This window comes from Ostrea edulis, chromosome 4, assembly GCF_947568905.1.
Source record: "Ostrea edulis chromosome 4, xbOstEdul1.1, whole genome shotgun sequence".
Classification (NCBI taxonomy): domain Eukaryota; kingdom Metazoa; phylum Mollusca; class Bivalvia; order Ostreida; family Ostreidae; genus Ostrea; species Ostrea edulis.
This window is the reverse complement of record NC_079167.1, coordinates 39277869-39304187: the sequence shown is the minus strand read 5'-3', so window position 1 is coordinate 39304187 and position 26319 is coordinate 39277869. Positions and strand designations below refer to the sequence as shown.

At 35.0% G+C, this 26319-nt stretch overlaps 1 protein-coding gene across 1 annotated transcript in view; it reads left to right on the top strand.

The window, feature by feature from the left end:
- Window positions 1–807: 807 nt before the first annotated feature.
- Window positions 808–26319, top strand: part of LOC125669548 (uncharacterized) — a 30197-nt gene continuing 4685 nt past the window's right edge. Inside the window, exons 1-21 of the mRNA XM_048904133.2 lie at window positions 808–928; window positions 1542–1646; window positions 3240–3340; window positions 3585–3713; window positions 4012–4146; window positions 5684–5745; window positions 6279–6340; window positions 6516–6631; window positions 8694–8889; window positions 9548–9613; window positions 11003–11163; window positions 11606–11761; window positions 13472–13630; window positions 13723–13807; window positions 14189–14373; window positions 15693–15776; window positions 17368–17586; window positions 21792–21910; window positions 23363–23497; window positions 25187–25265; window positions 26183–26306. Coding sequence (XP_048760090.2) covers window positions 838–928; window positions 1542–1646; window positions 3240–3340; window positions 3585–3713; window positions 4012–4146; window positions 5684–5745; window positions 6279–6340; window positions 6516–6631; window positions 8694–8889; window positions 9548–9613; window positions 11003–11163; window positions 11606–11761; window positions 13472–13630; window positions 13723–13807; window positions 14189–14373; window positions 15693–15776; window positions 17368–17586; window positions 21792–21910; window positions 23363–23497; window positions 25187–25265; window positions 26183–26306 — 2569 coding nt within the window. The 5' untranslated portion in view covers window positions 808–837. The remainder of the gene's footprint in view (window positions 929–1541; window positions 1647–3239; window positions 3341–3584; window positions 3714–4011; window positions 4147–5683; window positions 5746–6278; window positions 6341–6515; window positions 6632–8693; window positions 8890–9547; window positions 9614–11002; window positions 11164–11605; window positions 11762–13471; window positions 13631–13722; window positions 13808–14188; window positions 14374–15692; window positions 15777–17367; window positions 17587–21791; window positions 21911–23362; window positions 23498–25186; window positions 25266–26182; window positions 26307–26319) is intronic.

The following is a 26319-nucleotide window of genomic DNA, read 5'->3' as shown; positions in this document are numbered from 1 at the left end:
ACCGGCGCCATTACGTTAACTGGAAATACGGCCCGAGTTAATTAATTATGAGTTTAACATTGAATTCCACTCCAAAGTATTTAAAATCGACCCGAGAATACCGCCTCCAGTTGGAAGCGGCGAATTTCCAGTTTACGTAATGGCGCCGGTTCTGACGTTTGCTCAATCGGATCACGCGCTCGTCTTCTTCCGTAACCGCAAAACGGTTACGGAAATAGCCGAGTAGTTACGATTGACGTTTGCTGGCACGATAAATATCAAAATCATAAAAAAGCCAGGAAAACGTCAGATATTTCGGACTACCGGCTTTCGTACCCAACACCATGCATTTATCTTACAAGTGCATTGAATCTAAATCTTTCTCGTTCTGTGGGTCACGTTTATGGGCATGCAACTGTAAGCATAGGCAGGGCCGTAACTGCCGATGAGGCAGACGAGGCAACTGCCTCGTCTGATTTTTTGGCAAAAAAGAAAATAAAATTATATAAATGTTATATTATAGGATATATGTTTAAAATGAAGACAAGCACCTTTGTCTTTGACACCATATTACGATTCTTTACATAGTACAAATGAAACACAAACATGATAAATTGGGATTTAAAAAGTGTCATTTTCAGTCGTAAAGTCAATCGGCGGCCCCCAATCCCCTGCCTCCCCTGATTTAGAACCCTACTTACGGCCCTGATAGGATTTTTTTTCTTATATGGTGTACTTAGACTTTCCTCACAGCGCAGTCCTATGTTAAAAATCATCGGAGGTCTCATTGATCAGCCCTCTCTGACTTATCTGATTGGGATCGGGCTACCAAAAATACTCAACTATGGTCGTCCAAACATGACTTCACGACCGAAGAAAAAATGCGTTTTTCTTAATTTTCCTTTTATTTATGTATCATTTCAAATTCTCTTTAATATCCCAGTTACTGGTGATTATTTATTCAAAACGAATATACTTTTATCACATTATCGTATTGTGTAGTTCTATTTAATTGTATACAATACTCATGTAAGCTGTCTTGAATATATAACATCTGTGTATGGTGTGCATGTGTACATATTGTGGTATCATGTATTTATTTTTGTGTATACAATAAATAAGCTGTCTTAAACACTTAGGGTACAAGACTGTCAGTCTGATAGACTTGGCTCAGGCACCGTCCCTTGGTACCCTCTGTGCTTGTGACAACATTTTATAATATTGTTGTACTTTACTTCCCATATAGCACACTTATTGTACAGTACATTTCCAATCAGTATTGTGATGAGAATTCAATACCTATGTCAATGTAGAAACCCTTAACGTGTATGTGGTACACATGTGTAAATTGTATCATGTAGTTATAATGTTTAATTGTTAATTTGTATATGCCCCCTGAGGGCCCTTGATTGGTGAATAAATATATATATAATTCTATACATATAGTATTCATAAATACCATGCATTGAAGTTTGAACAGCTAACACTAACAGTTGAAATAGATATCATATATCATCTAGGGTATTTTCTTTTTTTTAAAACCACGTTCTTTTATTCTTCAGATGGAAATGGATCGGTATTTTTTCGAGATTTTGTTCCATCTGTCATGGAGAGACACATTAAATCTGCGAGGCATCTACCCCTCTGCATCTTGTTTAGGAAAAGTGGTTGGTATTTAGTAAAATAAGATGTGCTGAGAATTAACCAGCGAGTCTTTTAGAAGTAAGCATAGATATATAGTTAGGGCAATATGGACCGTGGATATCAGTGTGGGTAACTCAGTGGTTAGAGAACCTGTCTAGTTATGCAGGGGTCTTGGGTTGAATTCGTGGTCCTGCCATAATTTTTCTCCTTTCTTATGTTTTACGGTGTCTATGTTGAGTTGAGTGAAAACCCTTTACATCTTGCAACAACGACTTCAGAAGTTTTTGAAATCCGCCTATTCATTTAATGCAGGAAATATAGCGCAGTCGATGTAAACAGTCGTATCAGTTGCATTGCTTTTTTCCCCTTGCAAACCAAGCAATTATCAATAACAACAAAACATACGAAGGTATAAGAAAGCTTGTTTGGAATTTTAAAATGGTTGTGGTACTTTCCAAACAATTTATTTTATTTATGGGGTTGTCATTGAAGTATAGGATTATGGCTGTGATGGCAACATTTTTCTGGAAGCATTATGGGTAATCTCTATCATTTATCAGGTGATGAAGAGCAAATAATGTGACTCGTATTAGAATGAGTTTGTCGCATTGTTTTGTGACGTGAGCTTCGCTAGTTATTACAGTAGGATACACAAAAGAAACAGTGACAACAACATACTTTGTAACGTGTAATAGTGATGCTCGCTATGAATACTGATGCTGCAGATGCACATCATGGCCGTAGTAAGTGGGATATTAATCTTTATTTGAACTGTAGTTATAACATTTCCAGAGCTTTATTAACTATGATATACAGGTATGACATGACATTCACTCCTAGGATTTTGTGTATAATATTCTTACAAATTCTTATGTAGTTATAATAACTGGCCTATGTTGGTGGTGTAATATTGGTGGAGTGGGCATGCAGAGTGGAGTATTTGAGGTGCTGGGACCAACAGCAATCATTTACAAAATATTTATTTCAGAAGTAGTAATACAATAAATTACACAGGTAGATTAATAGTTCCAATATTTAATTTTCAGCAACAATTCATTCTACCCCAGTGTTGTGGTTTGTTACCCAGTGAATTAATTGTAAATAGGAATCTTGGCTGTGATTCATTAAGGACTATGTATGTTGCCATTTTAAGATTTTGAAAATACATGGGAGCATGAACTGTGATATGTTACCATGGTTACGCTGACATACTTTGTGAAGCACAGTGCTCATGAAAAAGTTTGCCTGTGTGAAATACTGCAGTTCATATCCTCGTGTATTTTAAAAAATCTTATTCATGTTTTTACAATTAACTTTCATTTCTGTCGGAATTGCCAGCGGTTGAAATAGATGTACTATATTTATCAAGTCATTGGCAACTGCATTGCATCCATACCAAAGGTAACAAAAAATTGGAAATGTAAATATTTGGTAGCGTATCTCAGTTTGGTGTTGCATTCTCCTCAATGACACTTTTCTTCAGCTTGGGTGTAGGTTCTAACCAACAGTGAGAGTCTTATGTCTGTTAAGTTCTAATCTGACTGATGCCTCTCTCCAAATACATTTTAATTTGAAAATAAGCATACCAAGGGTATATTATTTATTTTGTTTTTTAGCAACTGATGGATCCAAACTTGAAAAACATGTTTATACCTTGTGGAAAAATGAGTCGAACAATTACAAAGACTGGCAGTTTGGATCCTATTCTTTTGACAAAGTTAGTATTCTGTGAACAAAAGTGACGTTTTATGTGTGTCATCTTATTGTTGTTCTTTGTTGAATTAATGGAAATGAAGCTGTGTATATTCAAACAGGACTTGTATACTAGTGTAATCAGATTATTAACCATAAAATATTTCTATACATGTAAAAATCCATATACAATAGTAAATGCAGTGTTTAAATGCATATAATGTGTAGAGAGTAGGTTTTGTCGAATTCAAATTTTTTGAAATTTGTAGAGTGAAATGGTGAGGGAAAGAAAACCCCAGCAAATGCCAGCCCTGAAATGTTACTTGGGGCAGTCTTCATCATATATGTATGAGGGAAAGACAAAAAAATCTCTTATCCATCAGTGGCTGAATAGATTGGTAAGAATGCAAGGCAGTCTGAATATAGAAAAGTATGCATTGTTAGTCAATTTGTCATAAACATGCAATGTAATAGGGATACAGCATAGGTATGATATCAGAAGTGATATTGATTATTAATGTCACTGTGAATTATTTGTATGTTATGATATAATCACAGCTTATTATGTATTATTCATTTTTATTGAACATGTTATAGGATGATAATTGATTTTGAACATTCATTTATTATATACAAGAATTTTTTATTTTTTTTTATTTTTATTTTTTTTTTTGATAATAGAATTTCTCTAAATAGGTTGATCAGCATGCTGAACAACTTCAAGATGCCTCACCAGAACTTGTGAGAGTTGCTATGGAGACACATAATGTGACAATTCTGGCCTTTCCTGATCATTACAATCATCATCATGTTGAAGAAAAAGTGTTTGAGGTAATAGTGTGAAGGGAAATAACTCTGCTGTCATTGTGAAAGTGAAAGAGTGTTAAGCAAGAAATATGAATAAACACACAATGCACTGTGATAAATGCTCTTCTGTCTATTGACACAAACTGAAAACTATTGCTCAGATGTTCATAAGAAGTAGGTATTCTATGTAGTTGTAGTTAATGGGGGAAAAAATCAAAATTGAAAACTACAAGAGACAAACGTGTTTCAATGTTATATGGCAGTAGTATATCCTAAATTTAGCAATTCACATTTTTGAAGTCTCAAAAATGTCATAGATGAGTATGAATACAACATGATATGCAGTATTGGTAAAATATTTATTGTACCCAGTGTGGTTGCATATTAAAGGACAGATCTGATTATATTGAATAGACAAGCTTCACTAGAAAGTATTGCAAGGATTTGACAAATCAGAAATGGAATAATGTTAACATCATGACATACAAGGATAATTTGTTTTCTGCTGAATTATAACATGTTTTTTAAGTATTATTAGTCTAGCAACAGTTTACCATGATAGTCACTGACTGCTTGTCATTTCCATGGTTAAAGGGAGATAACACATTTCATTTCTCACAAGTTTCTTATCGGAAAAGAATTAAAAAAGAAAATAGAACTGCAGTTCATTATTTTTTGTTACTAAGCTAATTATTTTGTTTTTCATTTATTTGAAGTCAAGAAAATTAGTCCAGCTCCAAGTCTAAGTCTGCAAATTTTAAAAAGAGTGGTTTCAATATAAAAGAGCGTGCTGGAACTATCTCCTACCTGATTATTTCAAATGTATATGGTTTATAAATACAAGTTTACAATTTTCTAATCTAATTCAAATATACCAAGGATTTATTGATTTCCTATTGTGATAATACATATTGATTACTGACAAGAAGACATTTGAAATGGCTGTGTTGATAAAATACATTTAAGTTTAAAAAATGAAAATTTGAGAGAGAGAGAGAGAGAGGGGGGGGGAGGATAGTTAGATAGATAATATCTATTGCATTGCATTTGATTTTTCCCTACCTAACTCAGAGATCCTAATCAGACATAAAATCCAACAGAAAATATGGCATTCATGACTTTGATGTCGCCTTTTTTTTCTGAAACCAACTCCAAATATTGCTTGTTACATCATTCTTATTTAGGTTAAGGGATGAGGAAGCTGGTATCAAATTGCAAGTAATTTTATCAAAACTACTAATCAGCCAGATCAAATACATCATCAGATCTGGGGGTTTTATTGGATAGTATTATTTTGTCTTGCATAAATACATTTACAGTGTTAATCATCTGCAATACCAACAGAGTATTTCACAACTGATTATTACAGTTTCTGTGACTGACTGTTATAGTTGTAAGTAATTGATACGCTGATTACTAGCCATTTTTTTCATGTAGAAAATATGGAGAGGGGGGATTAAAAGTCAAAGAAAAGAAAAATGTAGAGACAGCCAGAGTGAAAGCTGTTGTCCTTTTAGTGTAAAGACAGCCAGAGTGAAAGCTGTTGTCCTTTTACTTTCAGCTCAGTGAGAAAACCCTCAGCTGTAAAGCGTTTGTGATACACCCTTACTCCATTCACGCCAGGTGAGTTATAGTCTACCTTACTCCACTCATGCCAGGTGAGTTATAGTCTACCTTACTCCACTCATGCCAGGTGAGATTATAGTCTACCTTACTCCACTCATGCCAGGTGAGATTATAGTCTACCTTACTCCACTCATGCCAGGTGAGTTATAGTTCACCTTACTCCACTCACGCCAGGTGAGATTATAGTTTACCTTACTCCACTCATGCCAGGTGAGTTTATAGTCTACCTTACTCCACTCACGCCAGGTGAGATTATAGTCTACCTTACTCCACTCACGCCAGGTGAGTTATAGTCTACCTTACTCCACTCATGCCAGGTGAGTTTATAGTCTACCTTACTCCACTCATGCCAGATGAGATTATAGTCTACCTTACTCCACTCACGCCAGGTGAGTTATAGTCTATGTGTAAAGCCGGTCTCTGATCATTTCTAATTTAACATGGTGGATTTATTGGTTGATTGACTTGATATTTACAAGGATTTTTTCAAAAGGACATGCTTCAGTAGAACATATTATTTGTCATTGTAGTGAGCTAAGAGAGATCTATGAAGTTCCAGATATACCTGCAATTCTTGTACTAACAAAAGACAGTAAGTCCCCATAAAGAATTTATATCATCTCTAATTTTTATTGAAACATTATTTTCTGTGCAATTTCATTAAAGATCACACATTGTGTTTAAAGAAATAAACCTAAAACATTGTATACTCCGTGTTTTAAAAGTTTTAGGATACTTGCAGTCTTACTTTTTATGTTGTTTGACAGGTAGGAAAAGGAACAAATTTGTACCTCGCTTATTTTCAAGACAACATATACAGACTAGTATGCTAGATATCCACCTTCAGGCTTTACAGATCCGATCTGTACACCGCTACACTGAGGTTTGTTCCACCATTGATTACTACAGGGCTATACTGCTAATGACTATCTTTTAAAGTTACGTATGTGTACCAGAAGACATCCATTTTATAGGTTACCAGCATTCATAAATCTTAATTTCTCACTAATATGTTTATGGTAAGACTGTTGAGACAAGCGAAGAACCATAATAGCACTTATATATACCAGTTTGCTCAGGTTGTGTCAAAACCCTGTGCATAACATCTTACGACATGACTTGATGCAATTCATTTAAAGCGGAAAATATAATGCGGTTGATGTAAACAGTGCATTTTGACGTCATTATTAGCTGCGATTGTTTTTCTTTCAAATCAAGAAATTATCCACAACAAAACGTACGAAGGTATGGGAAAACATGTCTGGAATTTGAAATCATTTGTGGTACTTTCCAAACTATTTATTTGTTTTATCTATGAGGTTGTCAATGAAGTATACTGCAGTGATGGCGACATTTTTCTGGAAGCATTATGTGTAGTCCCCATAATTTTTTAGCTGATGAAGAGCAAATCACATGACTCAATTGCGTAATCATTGGAGCGAGCTCGTCGCGACACGAGCTTTGCTCGCTATTAAGTCTGATGAAAAGTTGTTTTGTTTTTATAAACCAGAAAAGTATGTGAATGTAGAAAAATAAATTTCAGGGATTTTCTTTAAAAATGTAAGTAGTTTAGCATTTTAAGAGGTACATACATAGCTCAACATCTTGTAAAGGGTTAGGAATGAGAGTACCAAACCCCCAGATGCGTAACCTGGACGCAGTTTACCCACAGAGGAATAAATATCTAGGTGTTGCGTCATTGGCTAATATCAAGAGTGAAATTATTTGGAATGGAAAGAAATATTAAAAGAAGTTTAGATTAATAGTAGGGATGAAAAATTCTTGCACAAAATCAAAAAATGACTGAGGAGATTACCTTGGTAGGGCCCTAGTATGTTTGAAATGAAGGGTGTAATTTACTGCAGATTGTTCTGATTGTAAAAAGAATATAAATATGACCTATAAAAGCAACGGGACCCAATATAATTTTTGTCATTTTTAATTAGTTCTTGGAATGTCATAATGAGCTTTCAAAGTTTGGCGGTCATTTGTCTATCATTAGTGAGAGGGCCAAAAGTTAATATTGAGGTCTATGAGAAATGAATTGGTACTCTTTTCCTGTTAAGGTCGTGTACTTCAAAAATGCTTTGAGGGGGATACATGTTTTTTGTTGAAAGGATGGCAAAAATTGATAATTTAATTCTCAGGCTAAAATTTTCAAATTCAATGCAACAAGGTCATGTACAGCGTTGAAATTTCTTGAGGTCTGAGAATACAGTGTAGGTCAAACTGTTTTTCAGACTTTTCTCTGTTATGGATACAGATATCACGGTTCAACAGGCCTATGATGTACTATTTGCAGTGCTCTTGTTAGTCTTTGATACTCTTGTAATACGACTTTACCTAATTTGAAACACGTACATGTATGTATGCTGTGCTTTTGCAGTGATTTTCCAACAATTTTCAAAAGAGTCCTGTGGCTATCGAATTGGGAAAAATTGTCAAATCTTTGATCAAATTGGGAAAACCTAGACAGTATTGTAAACATGCTAAATATATCAATCAAACACAAATTGATGTCATTCTTCTTTTATTTTACATATTTAACTTTCTTTTCTTTAAGCTCTTAAAATTTTTTGACTATTCTTTCTAAATCATCTAGAATTGCGTCTTTGTCACATAAATTATTCACATTGAACTTAGTTTTAAACGAATATGTTTTCACCAGTTTCTATTATTGGGAAAGGTGCAAGTTAAATTGGGAAAAAATTGGTAATTTTTAGGAGGGAAAAGGGCTGATATTCGAACTTAAAATAGGTCTTAAAAAATCACTGTTTTGGTGTCATATAAATTGCTATTTGATCTGTTAGTTCTTTCTGATGCAAATGAAAGGGAGATAATCATTAAAATATGAAACAAAAATGAAGTCTGATGTTGGCCAGATGCCACTTCATGTTCCGTTTTTTTTAAAGATTTAGAGACTTTGGCATCAATTTATTTTTCAGGAGGAGTTTGGAAAAAATGTAATGACCTTGAGAGGAACCCTTTATATCCCAAAGGTCATGGTTTTCTATGCTTACTGGGGAGTGAAAGTCCAAGCTTATCTGTCCGCCTTCAGGCGGAGTGTGGAGGAATTCAAGGACCTTGGGGTACTGGTGGAATATGGGATGGTAGACCTCGCACAAGAGGCTGGCAAAAAATGTAAGTCAAAACTTAGGAGTATATGCTTCCTGTTTCAAATACTGTATTAGAATGTTCAAGTAAACATCACTGTTACAAGGTTGGACAATTTTAAGGCAGGAATCTTTAATTTTTTCATCTTCTAGAGTTTTGTTTTGAACTTTTCCTGTTTTAAAGCAATGTGAATTGAATGTAATAAAAGAATGAAGTCAATTATCGACCAATTGATACCGTATGTGGTGTAGGGCTGTTTAAACTTTTTAAATTCAATTTATTGACATCGCCATAGTCAAGACATGTGTAAGTCTAATGATCAACAGCAAAAAATTTAATTATAACACGAAAATCATTATCTTGAATTTAAGGAGGCCCTATACTATCATACTATCAGAATTATTGGGGGGGGGGAGGGGGGGGAGGGGGAGAATAAACTGAATAATGTCACACCTTACATGTCACTCTAAAATGATACAGCCAAATTAAAGATAGAATATTAATGCTGGTTGGAGAGAAACAAGTCTTTGAAAATTCAGATTTTTCAAAGTAATAGATAAAAAAGCATAAATATCTTTTAAAGTATGAGAATCCACTTTAACATGTGAAGATTATCTGTCATTACCAATCAATGTTGGGTAACACCTCTTGAATACTAATGCATATGCCAATTATTTCTTTACAGTGGTGTCCAAATGGGTTAGAAGTGAGGTATCTAGGAATGTACCATTTACCATACTGTTTCATACAGGTACACTAACATCTACATATATATACATTATATATCTACATACAGATACATTATATATGTAAGACTCCAAAGTGCGATGGTCACGCCAAACCCCAATGGTGTGACACGCCAAAGTGCGATGGTCCACACTCATGCGCCAAAGTGCGATGGTCTGACACGCCAAAGTGCGATGGTGTGACACGCCGAAATCCATTGGTTTTTGTAAACGACACAGTGTTTTGGTACAGACTGTACCAACCGTGTGTTGTTTCACTAAAATATCAGTGCAAAATCCATGCATAAAAAATAAGAAGTTCAACTTATTTCGTTACCATCTAGTTGTCATGTTAATAAACACAAAGTGTTCAGCGCGAAATCGTGAAGAATGTTTTGCATTATCGCATATCCCCAGGATTTTATTACGTGTACGCCACAAGTAATAAATGATCATGAATTAAAAAATGTTTGGGCGAAGTAGATAGTTCGACAACAAATTTATCTTGCCGTTCTCACTATCCTCAACAGTGTAAACCTTGCCATTGCTGTCGTCCGTGTTGCATTTATTCGATTTCATTTTGAAAGACGTTGAGAATGAAGATGTTGAGAATGACGTCACAGTGACGTGACGTCACAAACGTTACTGAACTCCGCACCATCGGACTTTGGTGTCCGTAATGTTAACAAACCATCGCACTTTGGCGCAGACCATCGCACTTTGGAGCGACCATCGCACTTTAGAGTCTTACATATATGTAATGCATACTCTTTTTTTTCTTAAATTCTGATATCTGTAAATGACATGTTTGTGATTTCTGAACTTTTTATGGCAAAGCTGTTTACAGGAGATAATTTGATAGGTCGCGACACATTAAGATCAAGGTCATAGGAATTCCATTTTTTCTGACTTTATAATATTACTTTGTAGTGCTTGAATTTGTAGAAATTGATACAGATAAGGATATGAAAATAAACAGTATTTTAGATAAGAACCAGTTTAAATGTGCCCCATTAGGATATATTAGCTATTGTGAGGATATATTATTAGCTATTGTGAAGATATATGAGCTATTGTGATGTGAGGATGTATTAGCTATTGTGATGTGAGGATATATTAGCTATTGTGAGGATATGTTAGCTATTGTGAGGATATATTAGCTATTGTGAGGATATATTAGCTATTGTGATGTTAGGATATATTAGCTATTGTGAGGATATATTAGCTATTGTGATGTGAGGATATGTTAGCTATTATGAGGATATGTTAGCTATTGTGATGTGAGGATATATTAGCTATTGTGAGGATATATTAGCTACTGTGAGGATATATTAGTTATTGTGATGTGAGGATATGTTAGCTATTGTGAGGATATATTAGTTATTGTAAGGATGTATTAGCTATTGGTTTTACAGATGTAAGGAATGACTTCCTGATTCAGCATGGACTGAAGGAGGACCGCCCCACCCCCTCTGTCTTGTATCAGCTGTTCCAGTCTGCCACTATCAATATCACATACTGGGATGGGAGGCTGTTCGATGATTACCTTCCTTATGGTCAAACAGATTCCTCTCAGGTCAGTTTTATCTCATGCAGTATTGTAAATCAATAAACATGTCCCAAATAATCCTAACATCTTACCAGGTGCACACTTTCTGTTCGGTGGGTTTGGCTGTGAGTGTACACTTTCTGTATACACTTTCTGTTTGGTTGTGTCTAGTTGGCAGTGTTCACTTTCTGTTCGGTTGTGTCTATCTTGGAGTGTTTTGCAATTTAACTTATTTTTGTAGGAGTGTAATCTTTGTTGTATTCATGGTACACAAATTCAAATCCTCCTTGAATTGGAAAATGAACTACCATGAAGAACAAAAGCTCTGCGCCCACAAAATCAGAACAAGCTATTTTAAACACCGTATAAGGGATTCTACTGTGGTGTTTTTCCAGTCTTTTTTCTCATTCTTTATATTTGCCTGTTTGCCCACCATTTTGATTGATCACATGATATGTTGTATTTTCAGTATTCATTGCTGGATGAAGGGCCACGGGGCCAACTCTGTCATCCCTGGTCACACAATAGAACAGACAGTGACCCACCTCTTCCTGTGGTCAAGCAGAGGAAAAGGAAGGCACCACCAACCAAAACACGCACCACAGAGAGGGGCTGGCATGAGAGGGTATAAGAGAAAACAACCTATTATGTTGCTTATTTTCACAGCAGTAAATTCTTTATCAATTCACAACAAAAAGATATTGTATTAAAGTAGTCATGTCAGATTGTATAGAATTAACTGATTATTTTTCCAATTGAGTACCTGCATATTAGAAAGGAACATCATCATCTTGATCACTTTAAATTCAGCGTTATTTTATTGAGATCTGCATCACCATTTACCATCTATTTTTTTATGATAAAGAAATGATGCAATGGCTCATATATACATCTAATTATCACTCCTTACAAATGAATTTAAAATCTTGGTAAAAAAAATATGGAGAGATCTGCTGTAATTCTTAGAAATAGGGTCGATATGGTGTATAGGGTAAAGGGCATATTTTTAGCCATTTTCTGAGAAAAATTCTTAGATTGGTCAATTTGGCAGATAGGCCGAAGACATTCCTAGGTATTTCTAGTGCTATCATGAAGTCAATAGGGCTGGGGTATCCATGCAAGTGTAAGTCATATTGATATAAATCTAGCAGATGTTTCAGAAAGCATCGATACAGGCCATTCGTTGTGAAGTTACAGTAAATAAAATCACCACTTTTGCTAATCGAACATTAAGCATTGTGCATTCAGAAATTTGTTTACTGATTATCATCCATTATGTTGGTTTTTCATCAAGCCCAGAAAATTGATTGAAAGTGATTACATAGTTTGATATGTTTCATTTGTTTTAAATCATTTGTATATAGCATATCGGGGATCTCATTTATTCGTGTAAAGTATCTAAAATAATAGTGCTACCAGTCAGAATGTGGGTGATAGCACATTCTGACTGGTAGCTCTATTATTTTAGATACTTTACATGAATAAATGAGATCCCCGATATGCTATATACAAACGATTTAAAACAGAGTTATCTTTCTTTCCCCTTACTTGCCTCATGAATCAATTAGATAATTTTTGAAAAGTGATTTTTTCATCTTCATATGCAATTTTCTTTAAACATAGGCCTTAGATAGGTCGATTTGGTATATTGGGCAAGCTAGCAAAAAACCTATAGATCTTATTAGCAAAAATGATGGTACGTGTATCTATTGCTATTTTGCATTCAAAATGGTACTGTTTGCAATTAGAAAAATATACCAGGTACTTAGTTTGAATATTTCTAACTTTAAAAGAAGATTTGTGAGTGGCATGTTGTCCAAGATCAGTAAACAGACATATTGAATATGTTTTAAATGAATTTACAAAAAAGAATTTTATTTTAATTTTGACTACAAATTTTTTATAAACACCTGATAGACAATAATTCAAGTACATGTAGCATGAAGATTAAATACCATTATCTCTTAATAGCTATACATATGTAGTAGTGTAGGTAGACTGTGGATATCAACTGATAGTTCAGTGGTTAGAGCACCTGACAAGTAATGCAGGGTTTCGGGTTCAATTCCCAGTCCAGCTCTATGTTTTCCTGTTTTGTTGAAGGTGTACACTGCCAGTTAAAGAATTTCTTAATAGAAAATGATACCATATTTTTTTGCAATTTATCGAGTACAATTTTGGTATTCGGTCATTGATTCCCCAACAAGTACTCACTTAACCTCCTTTAATTGACATCCTTAGAATTCAGAAATCAGCTGGGTGGTTGCTTGTAGTACACTAGTGGATTATTTTAAGTTATACAAAAATTAATAAAGTTTTCACAATTCTGATTCAGCATGGATCTGAAAAAGTGGATAAGAGACTGAAGAAATTTCATGGAATTCCCCTTTTGACACATGATATGTGGTCAGAGGTCATTGAAAAGTCTCATGCCCCCTCACACCCTCTGCTTGGAGGACACCAGTGGGCAGGGGAGGTCACCAAAGTAGCTCTGGTAAGTTCAAGGAAGAATTGATGTTCTTGGATAAATTGATTTGTATGTTTGTGTTTTATTGTTAATTAATGACGTTATACGGTCTACTTTAGGTTGTATTTGTGAAGACAGATTGCAGGAGTTGTGCGAACAGTTTGGAAACCTTACTAAAGGTGCAGAAAGCTCTTCGCTTTCTAGGTAAGATTCTGTAATCAGGGTTTAGTGAACAAATGAACCATTGACTATTTCTTTCCTGTCACAGATTAAATAACAATTACAAAGCAATTTTAATAGAATTATATATACCCGGTACTGTGAATGACTTTTGCCAAGAGAATCCCACTGTATATTTGATCTTGGTTATTTTCATATTTTGCGAGGAAAATTTGTTATCACTGTTTTTGATTGAAGGAATGTTATTCAGTGCTATGTAAAGGAGTTAATTTCTTGAAGGAAAAATAGAACTGTGTACAATATTTTGAAGACATTGAATAAATCCAGACACATGCAAGTGTATAACATTAATAAATTGGCCACACACGTAAATACGTACATGTTGTGAATAATTATACCACACAGATGGAGGATCGCTATATCTGGTGAATTGCACAACTGAGCGCGAGCTGTGTGGGGTACACAACATTCGCGGATACCCCTACATCACAGCATTCCGGGGACAAGGCTGGTTAGGCTACTCCCACTGTGTATCCCCCGGCAACCAACACCTACCCTACACACGCATGGATTTTCATGGCGTCATTCAGGTAAGCACCAGTAACATTTTGAAAGTTAAACACATTTTATCTGCCACAGGTGTTGATAAGCAGGTTTTAGGGCAGCACAAGAGTTATTGCCCTTGACAATAATTTTTAATTTTGATTAATTGATTACTTATGGAAAATATAAAAAAAAAAAAAAATTCACTATCAATAATTTACTGAATTTATTGTTTTTATTCAGTGAATAAAACTCCTCCAAAAGATATATTTCTATCATGTGCAAAGTTTGGATGAGTAAAGATTTTACTAAAACATTTGATGTAACATGAGGATGGAGCTACCTTAGCTGTAGCAATGAGTTTTGTTGAAGGCTAATTAGACTTTTAACATTCAGTGGTTATGTTTTGGTGATTGTGAAATAATGATATGGGAGTCATTTGACTTCCACACCAACATAGGGGAAACCTGGTACACCCCTGTACAACCTGGTATCCTTCCATTTGTCCCTCCATCAGAATTTGAAATTAACATATGCTTGTCAGTCCATGACTGGTTAAAAGTCTGGCAGACTGACTGACAATTGTGCCGGTCAGTTCGATGGGACAGGTCAATTTTCTAAAACGTTATTCTTAAAAATATACTTATGAATCTTAAACGCGCATTTGACATTCCCCTGTAGATATCAGGCAAACCCAATTAGTAAATATAAATCTCACATAAACATTACAATATTGTCTGAGGCATATTGAGTTAAATTACATGTTTCATTTTAATAACATTAAAAGAATATGTTTAATTATTTCTGGAAAACTCTGGTGAACTAGTAAATTTTTCTGAGGACTGGTTGAAATTATACCCTATCAGTCCGACTGGATTGGTGACATAAAAAGTTAGCCCTGTCCATAGATCACACATTTTTCTGTTGTAATTTTGTGGATTGTTGTGTTTAGTTTTCTCTTGGTTGGTTATAGTGTAAACTTAATGTTGATGATTGTGTGTGACTTAATGCAGATCCCAGATTTGTCTACTTCCTGATAGCTGAGTACATACATGTATATGCCTTACACTTCAATAAAAAGTTTTATCACAGTTTTGTCAGCATCTACACTTTTTGTTGTGGTTTCCCCTTTGGGATTGAAATCATTCAACACATTTTACATCACATGGTCAAGGTGACTGGACAATGGCAATAGTTGGATATGAGTTAATAATGCAGTATGTGTAATTAGAGACACACCCCCCCCCCCTCAGGGTTATTAGTCCCATTAAGACTGCTCTAGCTATTGTCCAATACTAGATGATACCTTCTCTCACCTGAAATGCTCACTGACAGGTTTTTGAAATTAATTTTCTTTTGTTTACAGGAGAAGAACATTATGGAGTGGTTTGCAAACGTAGCTGGAACATCCATTGTAAACCTGATGTTTGAAAAACCAGATGAAGAGATGGTAGGTAACTGATAATGTCAGCAAAAGTTTAATAGAATATGTAAACCAGCACACACTTTCTTCTTTAATTTAAACATGGTGCATTTCTATAGAATATGTAAATCAGCACACACTTTCTTCTTTAATTATACCCCCCGCAACAAGTTGTGGGAGGGGGGGGGTATACTGGAATCGGGTTGTCCGTCTGTCTGTCCGTCCGTCCGTCTGTCCATCCGTCCGTCTGTAGACGCAATGGTTTCCGGACTCTAAAGCATTATCCTTTCCACCTACCGTCACCATATCATATATATGGACTAACCATGGGATGAAGATGTTCCCTATCGATTTTGGGGTCAAAAGGTCAAAGGTCAAGCGCACTGGACATCGAAGTAGCAATATGGTTTCCGGGCTCTAAAGCGTTATCCTATCCACCTACAGTCACCATATCATACATATGGACTCCCCATGGGATGAAGATGTTCCCTATCAATTTTGGGGTCAAAGGTCAAGCGCACTGGACATCGAAGTAGCAATATGGTTTCCGGGCTCTAAAGCGTTATCCTTTCCACCTACAGTCACCATATCATACATTTGGACTACCCATGGGATGAAGATGTTCCCTATCGATTTTGGGGTCAAAAGGTCAAAGGTCAAGCACACTGGACATCGAAGTAGCAATATGGTTTCCGGGCTCTAAAGCGTTATCCTTTCCACCTACAGTCACCATATCATACATATGGACTACCCATGGGATGAAAATGTTCCCTATCGATTTTGAGGTCATAGGTCAAGTGCACTGGACATCGAAGTAGCAATATGGTTCGGTTTGTCATGCCATTTGTTTTTTACACTCAGAAAAGAGGTAGTTTATACCTATTACCAACACCCTTTGGGAGATTGGGGTAAGCGGGGGGTATTCTTAGTGAGCATTGCTCACAGTACCTCTTGTTTAAACATGGTGCATTTCTATGCCTCCATAATTGGAGATTTAGGGAATATAGTTTTTGGTCTGTCCACCTGTTTGTTGGTTTTCAAAGATTTTTGTCCCTCACCGCAACGCGGAAGGGGACATAGAAATACTGGTGTCCGTCCCACTTGACTTTGTGGACGCAACTCCGCTGAAACCGCTCAACAGATTTTGTTCAAATTTTGTAGGAGTGTTAGTCACCATATGTAGTCGATCTTATTGCACCATCATTTTGATTTGACGAATTTGACAGGAGTTATGGGACTTTGTTGAATTTGTACATGCTACAATTTAGGAACACATTGCAACTCCTCCAAAACCGCTCAGTGGATTTTGTTTAAATTTTGTAGGATTGTTAGTCACCATATGTAGTTGATCATTTTGCGCCGTCATTTAATTCAACAAATTTTACAGGAGTTAACATGGGACTTTTGTGCTTCAAATTTTTTTTTGCGGCAGTGGGGGCTACGCGTAGCGATCTTGTTAACCTTGGCAATAACTTTTAATTGGTTAGTAATATGGCTTTCATATTTCTCATGTGTATTCCGTGTGACAAGACACTTCTTTGAGCACCAGAAATACTTTGCTACCGTACAAGGCATCAGTGTTTCAGAAACTCATCTTGGCAGCTTAAATTTGTTTCAGAAAGAAGATGTGAGATTGGTGGGCACGCTGATTCCTAGATATTCTCGTTTCCTGCCCAGACCCCCTCACTCTAAAAACCCAGAGTATTACTTCCCTTACCAGTGCTTTAGACTCGTTTGTGAAAGACTGTTTGGAAAGGCAGTGTGTTACTCAGCATACAGCGTAGACATACCGGCCAGAGAATATGAAGACCAGCACCTGGAACTGGTTGTTACCAAGGTAAACAACAAAAGGCAGAGTGCTACACATTCAGATACGTTGAATTCTGAAGATTTAGAGAAATAAAATGGAGAATGTACGAAACATTTTTATATCTGAATTATATGTAACTCCAAAAATATTTGTACACTAGAACCACTGGAGCAAACGCAATAGAATTAATACGAAAGCTTCCTTACTTTGGATTTACTGTACCCTCAAGATGTACGGGACGTTATATCTTTTTATAACCAATACTCAATATATCCAAAGCAAGCATTTTGAAACCTGACAGTTAATTGGTGTTTTGATATCAGCCTATTTATGAACATGAGCTTATCTGAACTCATGTTCATATGATTATTGAATTAATGCAATGTATTTAAATAGACTTCATTTAAAAAAATTAAATTGAGTTAGATAATTTATTCAAACAAAATATATGCATATTAGTGCATGTGAAGAATATCGACATCGAATATGCATAACGTAAATCGAATATACATCATGTAAGGTCAACCTCAAACACATTAGAATTTTACTTCTTAAAAAACTGTTGGATATAAAACAGTTTTGATAACTTTGCTGGTAATTATGCCCCCGAGATCGAAGATTGGGGGGCATATTGTTTTTGTCCTGTCTGTCATTCTGTCTGAAACTTTAACCTTGCTAATAACTTTAGAACAGTAAGTGATAGAGCTTTGATATTTCACATGAGTATTCCTTGTGACAAAACCTTTCCGAGGGTACCAACATTTTTGACCCCGTGACCTTGACCTTGGAGTTCGACCTACTTTTTGAAAACTTTAACCTTGCTAATAACTTTTGAACAATAAGAGATAGAGCTTTGATATTTCACATGAGTATTCCTTGTGACAAAACCTTTCCGTGGGTACCAACATTTTTGACCCCGTGACCTTGACCTTGGAGTTCGACCTACTTTTTGAAAACTTTAACCTTGCTAATAACTTTTGAACAATAAGAGATAGAGCTTTGATATTTCACATGAGTATTCCTTGTGACAAGACCTTTCCGTGGGTACCAACATTTTTTACCCCTTGACCTTGGAGTTTGACCTACTTTTTGAAAACTTTAACCTTGCAAATAACTTTTGAACAATAAGAGATAGAGCTTTGATATTTCACATGAGTATTCCTTGTAACAAGACCTTTCCTTGGGTACCAACGTTTTTGACCCCGTGACCTTGACCTTGGAGTTTGACCTACTTTTTGAAAACTTTAACCTTGCTAATAACTTTTGAACAGTAAGTGATAGAGCTTTGATATTTCACATGAGTATTCCTTGTTACAAGACCTTTCCATTGGTATTGAACCTTTAGACCTTGACATTTGACCTACTTTTAATTTTTTTTTTACATTGGTCATAACTTCTAAATGGTAAATATTAGAGCTTTCATATTGTACATGAGCATTTCTTTTGACAAGATCTTTCTACTGGTACCAAGATATCTGCCCTTGTGACCTTGGCCATCTTCGGAATTGGCCATTATTTGGGGGCATTTGTGTTCACAAACACATCTTGTGTTTCATAAAGTTATTTACATTTTGTGAAGTGCCAGAAATAGAAACATCTGCGTAATGCTGCTGGCATCTCTTGTCAAAAGTCTCTCAACTCTCGGCACATTGTGAAAATCTTTGTCTCTTTCACTTTCATTAACCTTTTCCATTACAATTTCACCCTGAACTTTATTGATGATCTGATTGTCAGCTGTTGAAATCACTTCAGAATCAAGCTGATATAATCGGAAGGCTCAATTATGAGTTTTTAATCAGTATTGCTATTTTTAGCTTCAAGAAAAAAAAAATTTCAAGCTAAAATTGGACCAGACATAGGAATGTTCTCTCCTCTTCATGATCCATGCATAAATGCTTTCTCTGTATCATTGATGTGGTAGTTCAGTGGTAGAGTGTTCCCTATATATCCAGGAGGTTGTGAGTTCGAGTCCCGCTCATGCCATGACTGCATCAAACCTAAGATGTAAACATAGGTTTTGATTACTTCTTTGCAAAATGCTCAACATTTAGAAATGAGAGTCACAGGTCTTTCGGATATTACCTTAAAAACGGAGGTCCTGTGTTGCAGCAGGCGTTGGCATGTTAAAAAACCCTCACTTCTACGGCCCTGAGCGCTAAGCAAAGGTCTAAATTTGTGGTACTTCACTTAAAACTGGTGACATCTCAATATGAATGAAAAATTCTCAACGAGACATAAAACAAACAATCGATCATATATCATTGAAATCACTAAATTAAAATCGTTTTCTATTCTGCCCCTCTGAATTGCAACATCATTGTTCTTCATAATGATACCCCAAGCAACGAAGTTGCGCAGGGTAGAATGTTTTTTACCCCTCCGTCAGTCCTTTTTTTTGTCAGTGCAACTCCTCTGAGACCGCTCAACATAATTTCATGAAACTTTGTAGTTAATAAGGACACACTGTAGATAAGCATATTCCCAGGAAATTCTGATTCAGTAATTTTTCTTAGAGTTATGCCCCTTTTGAACTTAGAATTTCGAGTCCGCCTGTCCTGTTCTTGTCAGCGCAACTCCTCTGAGACTGCTCAACAGAATTTTGTGAAACTTTGTATGTGATAAAGACATACTGTGTAAATGTGCATATTCCCAGGAAATTCTGATTCAATAATTTTTCTTGGAGTTATGCCCGTATTAAACTTGGAATTTTGAGTCTGTCTGTCCTGTTCTTGCAGTAATGCATAACATTACCATTCATTAGGTGAGGCATTGTCAAGCAATGTTGGATCGCGGGGTATGTGAGCTTGCTCACCTCTGCTTTCTTTCATTTTGCTGATGCACTTGGACACTAATCCATATTCCTTTGCAATTCCACTTTTTGTTTTAATACCTTTTCAACTTCATTTCTATTTCCACTTTTATCTTATAAAAGAAATGACCTTTCTCCTCTTAAAAGTAAACATTGCCAGAAAAACAATTCATTGATATTTCCCAACATATTTACTACATTGTCATTAATTGTTTTAAATTGTGTACACTTAACCAGTAAGGATTACCATTATCTACATGTACCTGGAGCCAGCTAGTGCAGTTAACTGTGCCATGGTTATCTTCTCATCTTTCTACTAATATTGGCACATATTTTGACTTAGTTATGTGCAGAATCTCATTATAAGCTACAACCAATGTTTTATAAAGGAAATATTACAGAAATATTATGGACTAAAAATCATCTTGCTATACCAGAAGGCTACTGTAAATATTTGAAACCATAACCCAGGGGTCAGGATGAGTTAATCTGAGGGTTTTACATAGGAATAGACTAGTAGAAAAGTTTTTTTAGGGACACAATTAAAAAATTCAGTATCTGAGAAAAAACTAAATTTATTTAGTTTAGTTTTTAGTCCCCCCCCCCCCCCCCCCCTCCATTTTTCCCTTAAAACTGAATATTATGAATGTTGATCCAATCAGTGTGTAATTTAAATTATCAAAAGTTGTTTGTTCCAAAATATGTGTAATCAATATCAGATAACAGAACCTTTACGCCTCTCCTTCCCCCAACTACTAGAATTTAGATTTTATCTGACATTGTCGTTAAGTTCACATAATTAAACAACTGCTACTCATCAGAGTAAGGTGCAGGCATGCAGTTCAGGTTTATTAGAATCTTGACTTTCAGCACCTCCTACATCTAGGTGAGGCAAGGAGCAGCCACAAGAAGAATTTTATTAAATTTACTAAATCTTCCTTTAGTACAATGGTTTGTCAGGTTGAAATGCAAGCTTAACATGTAATTTAGCATCAAAGTTTTCAAACCACAGTCAACACTGAAATGATGAGGCCATATTTAACAGGGCTTCAAAGTTTCACGATGGTGTATACATATACAGTGGGGTTGCTTTAATCCGAAAGCCAACAGATTCAGATGTTTTACCTAATGGACAATTATTAGTGGGAATAAAAATTTTACACTATATTCTGCATCGTTAAAATATCGAAATTTATGTTGTTCGTTTTTTTTTCATGTCTGCACCTGTTGTAAGTTTATAGGTGTTCCTTGTACAACATTTTGGATGAGATGCACTTCAAATAATAACAAAACTTTACATGTAGTACTTGTAGTAGCAAATGATGCTGCTATAACTTAGATAGCAAAATAAAGTTTCTTGTGAATGGTAGAATTGGCTTCCTTCATTGTTACCTGTTAATGCTTCAGTGATTGTACTTTATAGGTGATGATGCACAGACGAGATGGAGCGGAGGCGGTGATCACTCAACTCGGAAAGTCAATAGTGTCCATTCTGGAGGAGCAGGAGGGAACAGCCATCCATCGATTTCACAGGAAACACAGGTGGGTTCTCACCCAGAGACAAAAAGTCACATCAAGTGATTTCACAGAAAACACAGGTGGGTTCTCACCCAGAGACAAAAAGTCACATCAAGTGATTTCACAGGAAACATAGGTGGGTTCTCACCCAGAGACAAAAAGTTATGTCGAGTAAATGATGTTTGGTAGACAGCAACTAGATCTAGAAAATCATGGGTGCCCAAACATATGCAGCAATTCATCAAAAGTACATTTCAATGTACACTAAAACTATTTCAAAATACATTTTCAGAATTCAAATTTAAAGGACTAATGCTTTTTTCACCCATCAGTAACACAGAAAACTAAGAAAAGAGAAACAAAATTTTTCACCATTCCTGAGATCAAATAGTACCCAACTACTTATCATATATATCATGTGAGAGGTGTGTATATAATTGTTATAGATATAATGTGAGAGGTGTGTATATAATTATCATATATATCATGTGAGAGGTGTGTATATAATTGTTATACATGTATATATATAATGTGAGAGGTGTGTATATAATTATCATATATATCATGTGAGAGGTGTGTATATAATTGTCATATATATACCGTATAGCGGGTTTATTCTGCGGGTCTAAAATTTGGCGATTTGCTGACTGAAAGGTATGCTAATAATTCTAGCAGAATAAATTTTGATGGACAGGGAAGAGTTGTCTCTCTTTCAAATACTGAAGTCGTAATTTAATGAGTGAAATTTTGTCGGAAAGCTATCTAACCACTAAAATAAGCCAAAATTATAACCCCGTGGAAAAAAACCTGCTATACGGTAATGTGAGAGGTGTGTATATGATTGTTATAATTATAATGTGAGAGGTGTGTATATAATTATAATGTGAGAGGTGTGTATATAATTATAATGTGAGAGGTGTGTATATAATTATAATGTGAGAGGTTGATATATAATTGTTATAATTATAATGTGAGAGGTGTGTATATGATTGTTATAATTATAATGTGAGAGGTGTGTATATAATTATAATGTGAGAGGTGTGTATATAATTATAATGTGAGAGGTGTGTATATAATTATAATGTGAGAGGTTGATATATAATTGTTATAATTATAATGTGAGAGGTGTGTATATGATTGTTATAATTATAATGTGAGAGATGTGTATATAATTGTTATAATTATAATGTGAGAGGTGTGTATATAATTATAATGTGAGAGGTTGATATATAATTGTTATAATTATAATGTGAGAGGTTGATATATAATTGTTATAATTATAATGTGAGAGGTTTGTATATAATTGTTATAATTATAATGTGAGAGGTTTGTATATAATTGTTATAATTATAATGTGAGAGGTTGATATATAATTGTTATAATTATAATGTGAGAGGTTTGTATATAATTGTTATAATTATAATGTGAGAGGTGTGTATATAATTGTTACTTCATGTTGATGGTCTGTATTTACAGCTATACTTTTGGCCCTACCCTGAAGTGCGAGGAAGACCATGGGGTGTGTACAGACTTCATCACTTCCTTTACACTGGACCACGCCCGTCTCCCTGTCACTCACATCACCTCGGACGCCTTCCACACTCAGATCAGGTGGGCAGGAATTTCCTTTTACCATTTCAATTTAAAACAAAACTGATATTTCTGATGTACATGTACAGTATTGCTAATACGGGATCCGCGTTGGCCGTACTGTAAGTAAAAGAAAGAAAAACTTTCACAAATGTAGTTCAGTTCTCACAGTAATGTTTATTTACAAGTAACATAACTTTTAGAATTAGAGTTCATGTGGAGTATAGGACAAAAGACAAAATTTTAGCCATTTTCTGAGAAAATCCTTAGATTGGTCAAGTCAGCAGATAGGGTGAAGACTTTCCCAGCCATTTCTAATGCTATTATGATGTCGATTTCTATCAGAGGCAGGATAAATGAAAGGATCACTTTGCTAGCCTAATCCATAGCCTTGCTCATTCAGATTGTTAACTGGTAATCGTCTTCGGTGTTGGTTTTTACATTTCGGCTATTTTCAGCAAGTCCAGTCGAATTGATTGAATGTAATTGTCTACTTTGTTTTGTTTCATTTGTTTTGAATAATTTGTATTTAACATATTAATGATCTCATTTATTCACGAAAAAATCTAAAATATTAAAGCGTTCCAGTCTGTTTTCAATCAGAGTTGTCTTTCTTTCCCTTTATTTGGTCTGAAAGAGCAATTTTTTTTTTCATCTTCAGGTGCTATTCTTTTTTAACCTAAGCCTTACTGGTTGATTCGGTATATTAGGTAAGGCTAGTAGACTAAAGAATGAAAAATCGAACTTATTACTGAAAATTATGGTATTTACATTTCCAATGATCTTTACCAATTCTGATGGTAGTCATTTCCTCATGAATGTGAGGTAAACAGTGTGTGTATAAATCTTGATAAATATAATACATCTATTTTAACGACTGGGAATTCTGACAGAAATGAAAGTAAATATAAGATTAATGTGTTTCATGAAGCATACTGACATGAATCATTGCAGTTCATACTCTCGTGTATTTCCAAAATGAAATTTATTTCTTAGAAATGTAGATGATGTATTCTCTATAATGGAATTGACTGGTCAAAACCTTGAAATGTGCTTGTCATATTGTAAAATTATACATTATTCTAGCAAAATATGGAGAGGTGTTCTGATTTTCAATGCCTTGGAAATTAAATATACATTTTTTGTACTCATTATACTTTAAAAGTAAGATGGCACTTTTCATTCATTGGAATTACACAACAAAGATCGAGTTTGCTGCTCCAAATGATTTTATACCAAAAGATTTTTATTTTAAAATCAATATTAGAACACTACTGGCTCTCCTTAATATGTGTATTCATAATGAAAATCACGATCAGGAATTGTATGTGTATTCATAATGAAAATCACGATCAGGAATTGAATTACATTTTAGTATTTTGTAGTTAAATTATTAAATTTATTAAATAGGACTTTCTCAACAAATTCCAAATTACCTGAAAATTTTCCAAGAGCAGGATTTTGCTTCAAGTTTAGCGAAAGAGTTCCAGATATCTAACATGTCGAGTTCCAGATATCTAACATGTCTTAACATTTAACAACCCCCACCCCCTTTCCCTCCTAACTGTTAGCTAGAAGTATTGTAATATTTTTAATGAATGCAAAATGTTAAGCTTCATTTCAGATGGGGGTGGGTGTTGGTCTGATGTTAACACTGATTTATTCTGTATGATAGATTGTTAGACTGATAATACGTGAACAATTTCACAGGTCAGAGGATGAAGACCACCCTGTTTTGATTGCTTTAGTACATCAGGATAACGTTACACAGGACTCACCATTTCTCCAGGTACATACAATAATCCTTATTCTTACCATTTCTCCAGGTATATACAATAATCCTTATTCTTACCATTTCTCCAGGTACATACAATAACCTCTATTCTTACCATTTCTCCAAGTACATACAATATTCTGTATTTTTACCATTTATTCAGGTACATATACAATAATCTGTATTCTTACCATTTATCCAGGTATATACAATAATCCGTATTCTTACCATTTCTCCAAGTACATACAATATTCTGTATTTTTACCATTTATTCAGGTACATATACAATAATCTGTATTCTTACCATTTATCCAGGTATATACAATAATCCGTATTCTTACCATTTTTCTAAGTACATACAATATTCTGTATTTTTACCATTTATTCAGGTACATACAATATTCTCTATTCTTCCTGCACTTTTTTGTTACAACTTCATTGAGCGTTTCTGATAAAAGTTTGTCATTTGTTGCTCTGTAAGTTTTTCCTCTACTTAAGTTGAACTTTGAAACACTTTTGGAAAAAATACTCAGAATTCTGCTCAAGAACAATACATCTTCCTACACAGTGTTAATCATTGTGGATGTAAGTTAGTCATAGTGTAGTGTTGATTGAAGTTCAAAACAATGGCCAACATTGAACTGCAAGTATGATTTAGTTTCCATAGAAACATATCTAAGAGAAACTTCTAAATTCTCAGGGAATTGAAAAAAGTCAGCCATATGCAGTTTAGATTTTACTTGCCAGATTGTTAATTGATTATTGTTAATTGATAAGCATCTAGAACTTAATAAACTAACGATGAGGTGTTGTATTACAAGGTTCATCTTGACACGAGTAAATTCATCATGATGTGCCTGTTTTTCCCATCTATAAGAAAGATTGGTTTATAAATAAAGTAATCGCCACATACTATCCTTTATAAACTTCAGACTCTCCATGCAGTAGCCAGTGAGTTGTACGATCGCCTTGTGGTAACTACGTTAGATGTCAATCAGTACCCGGCCTGGGCGGGACAGTTTGTACCCGCAGACTACAAAACCATTCTCATCAGAGGTGAGTTTCTCTT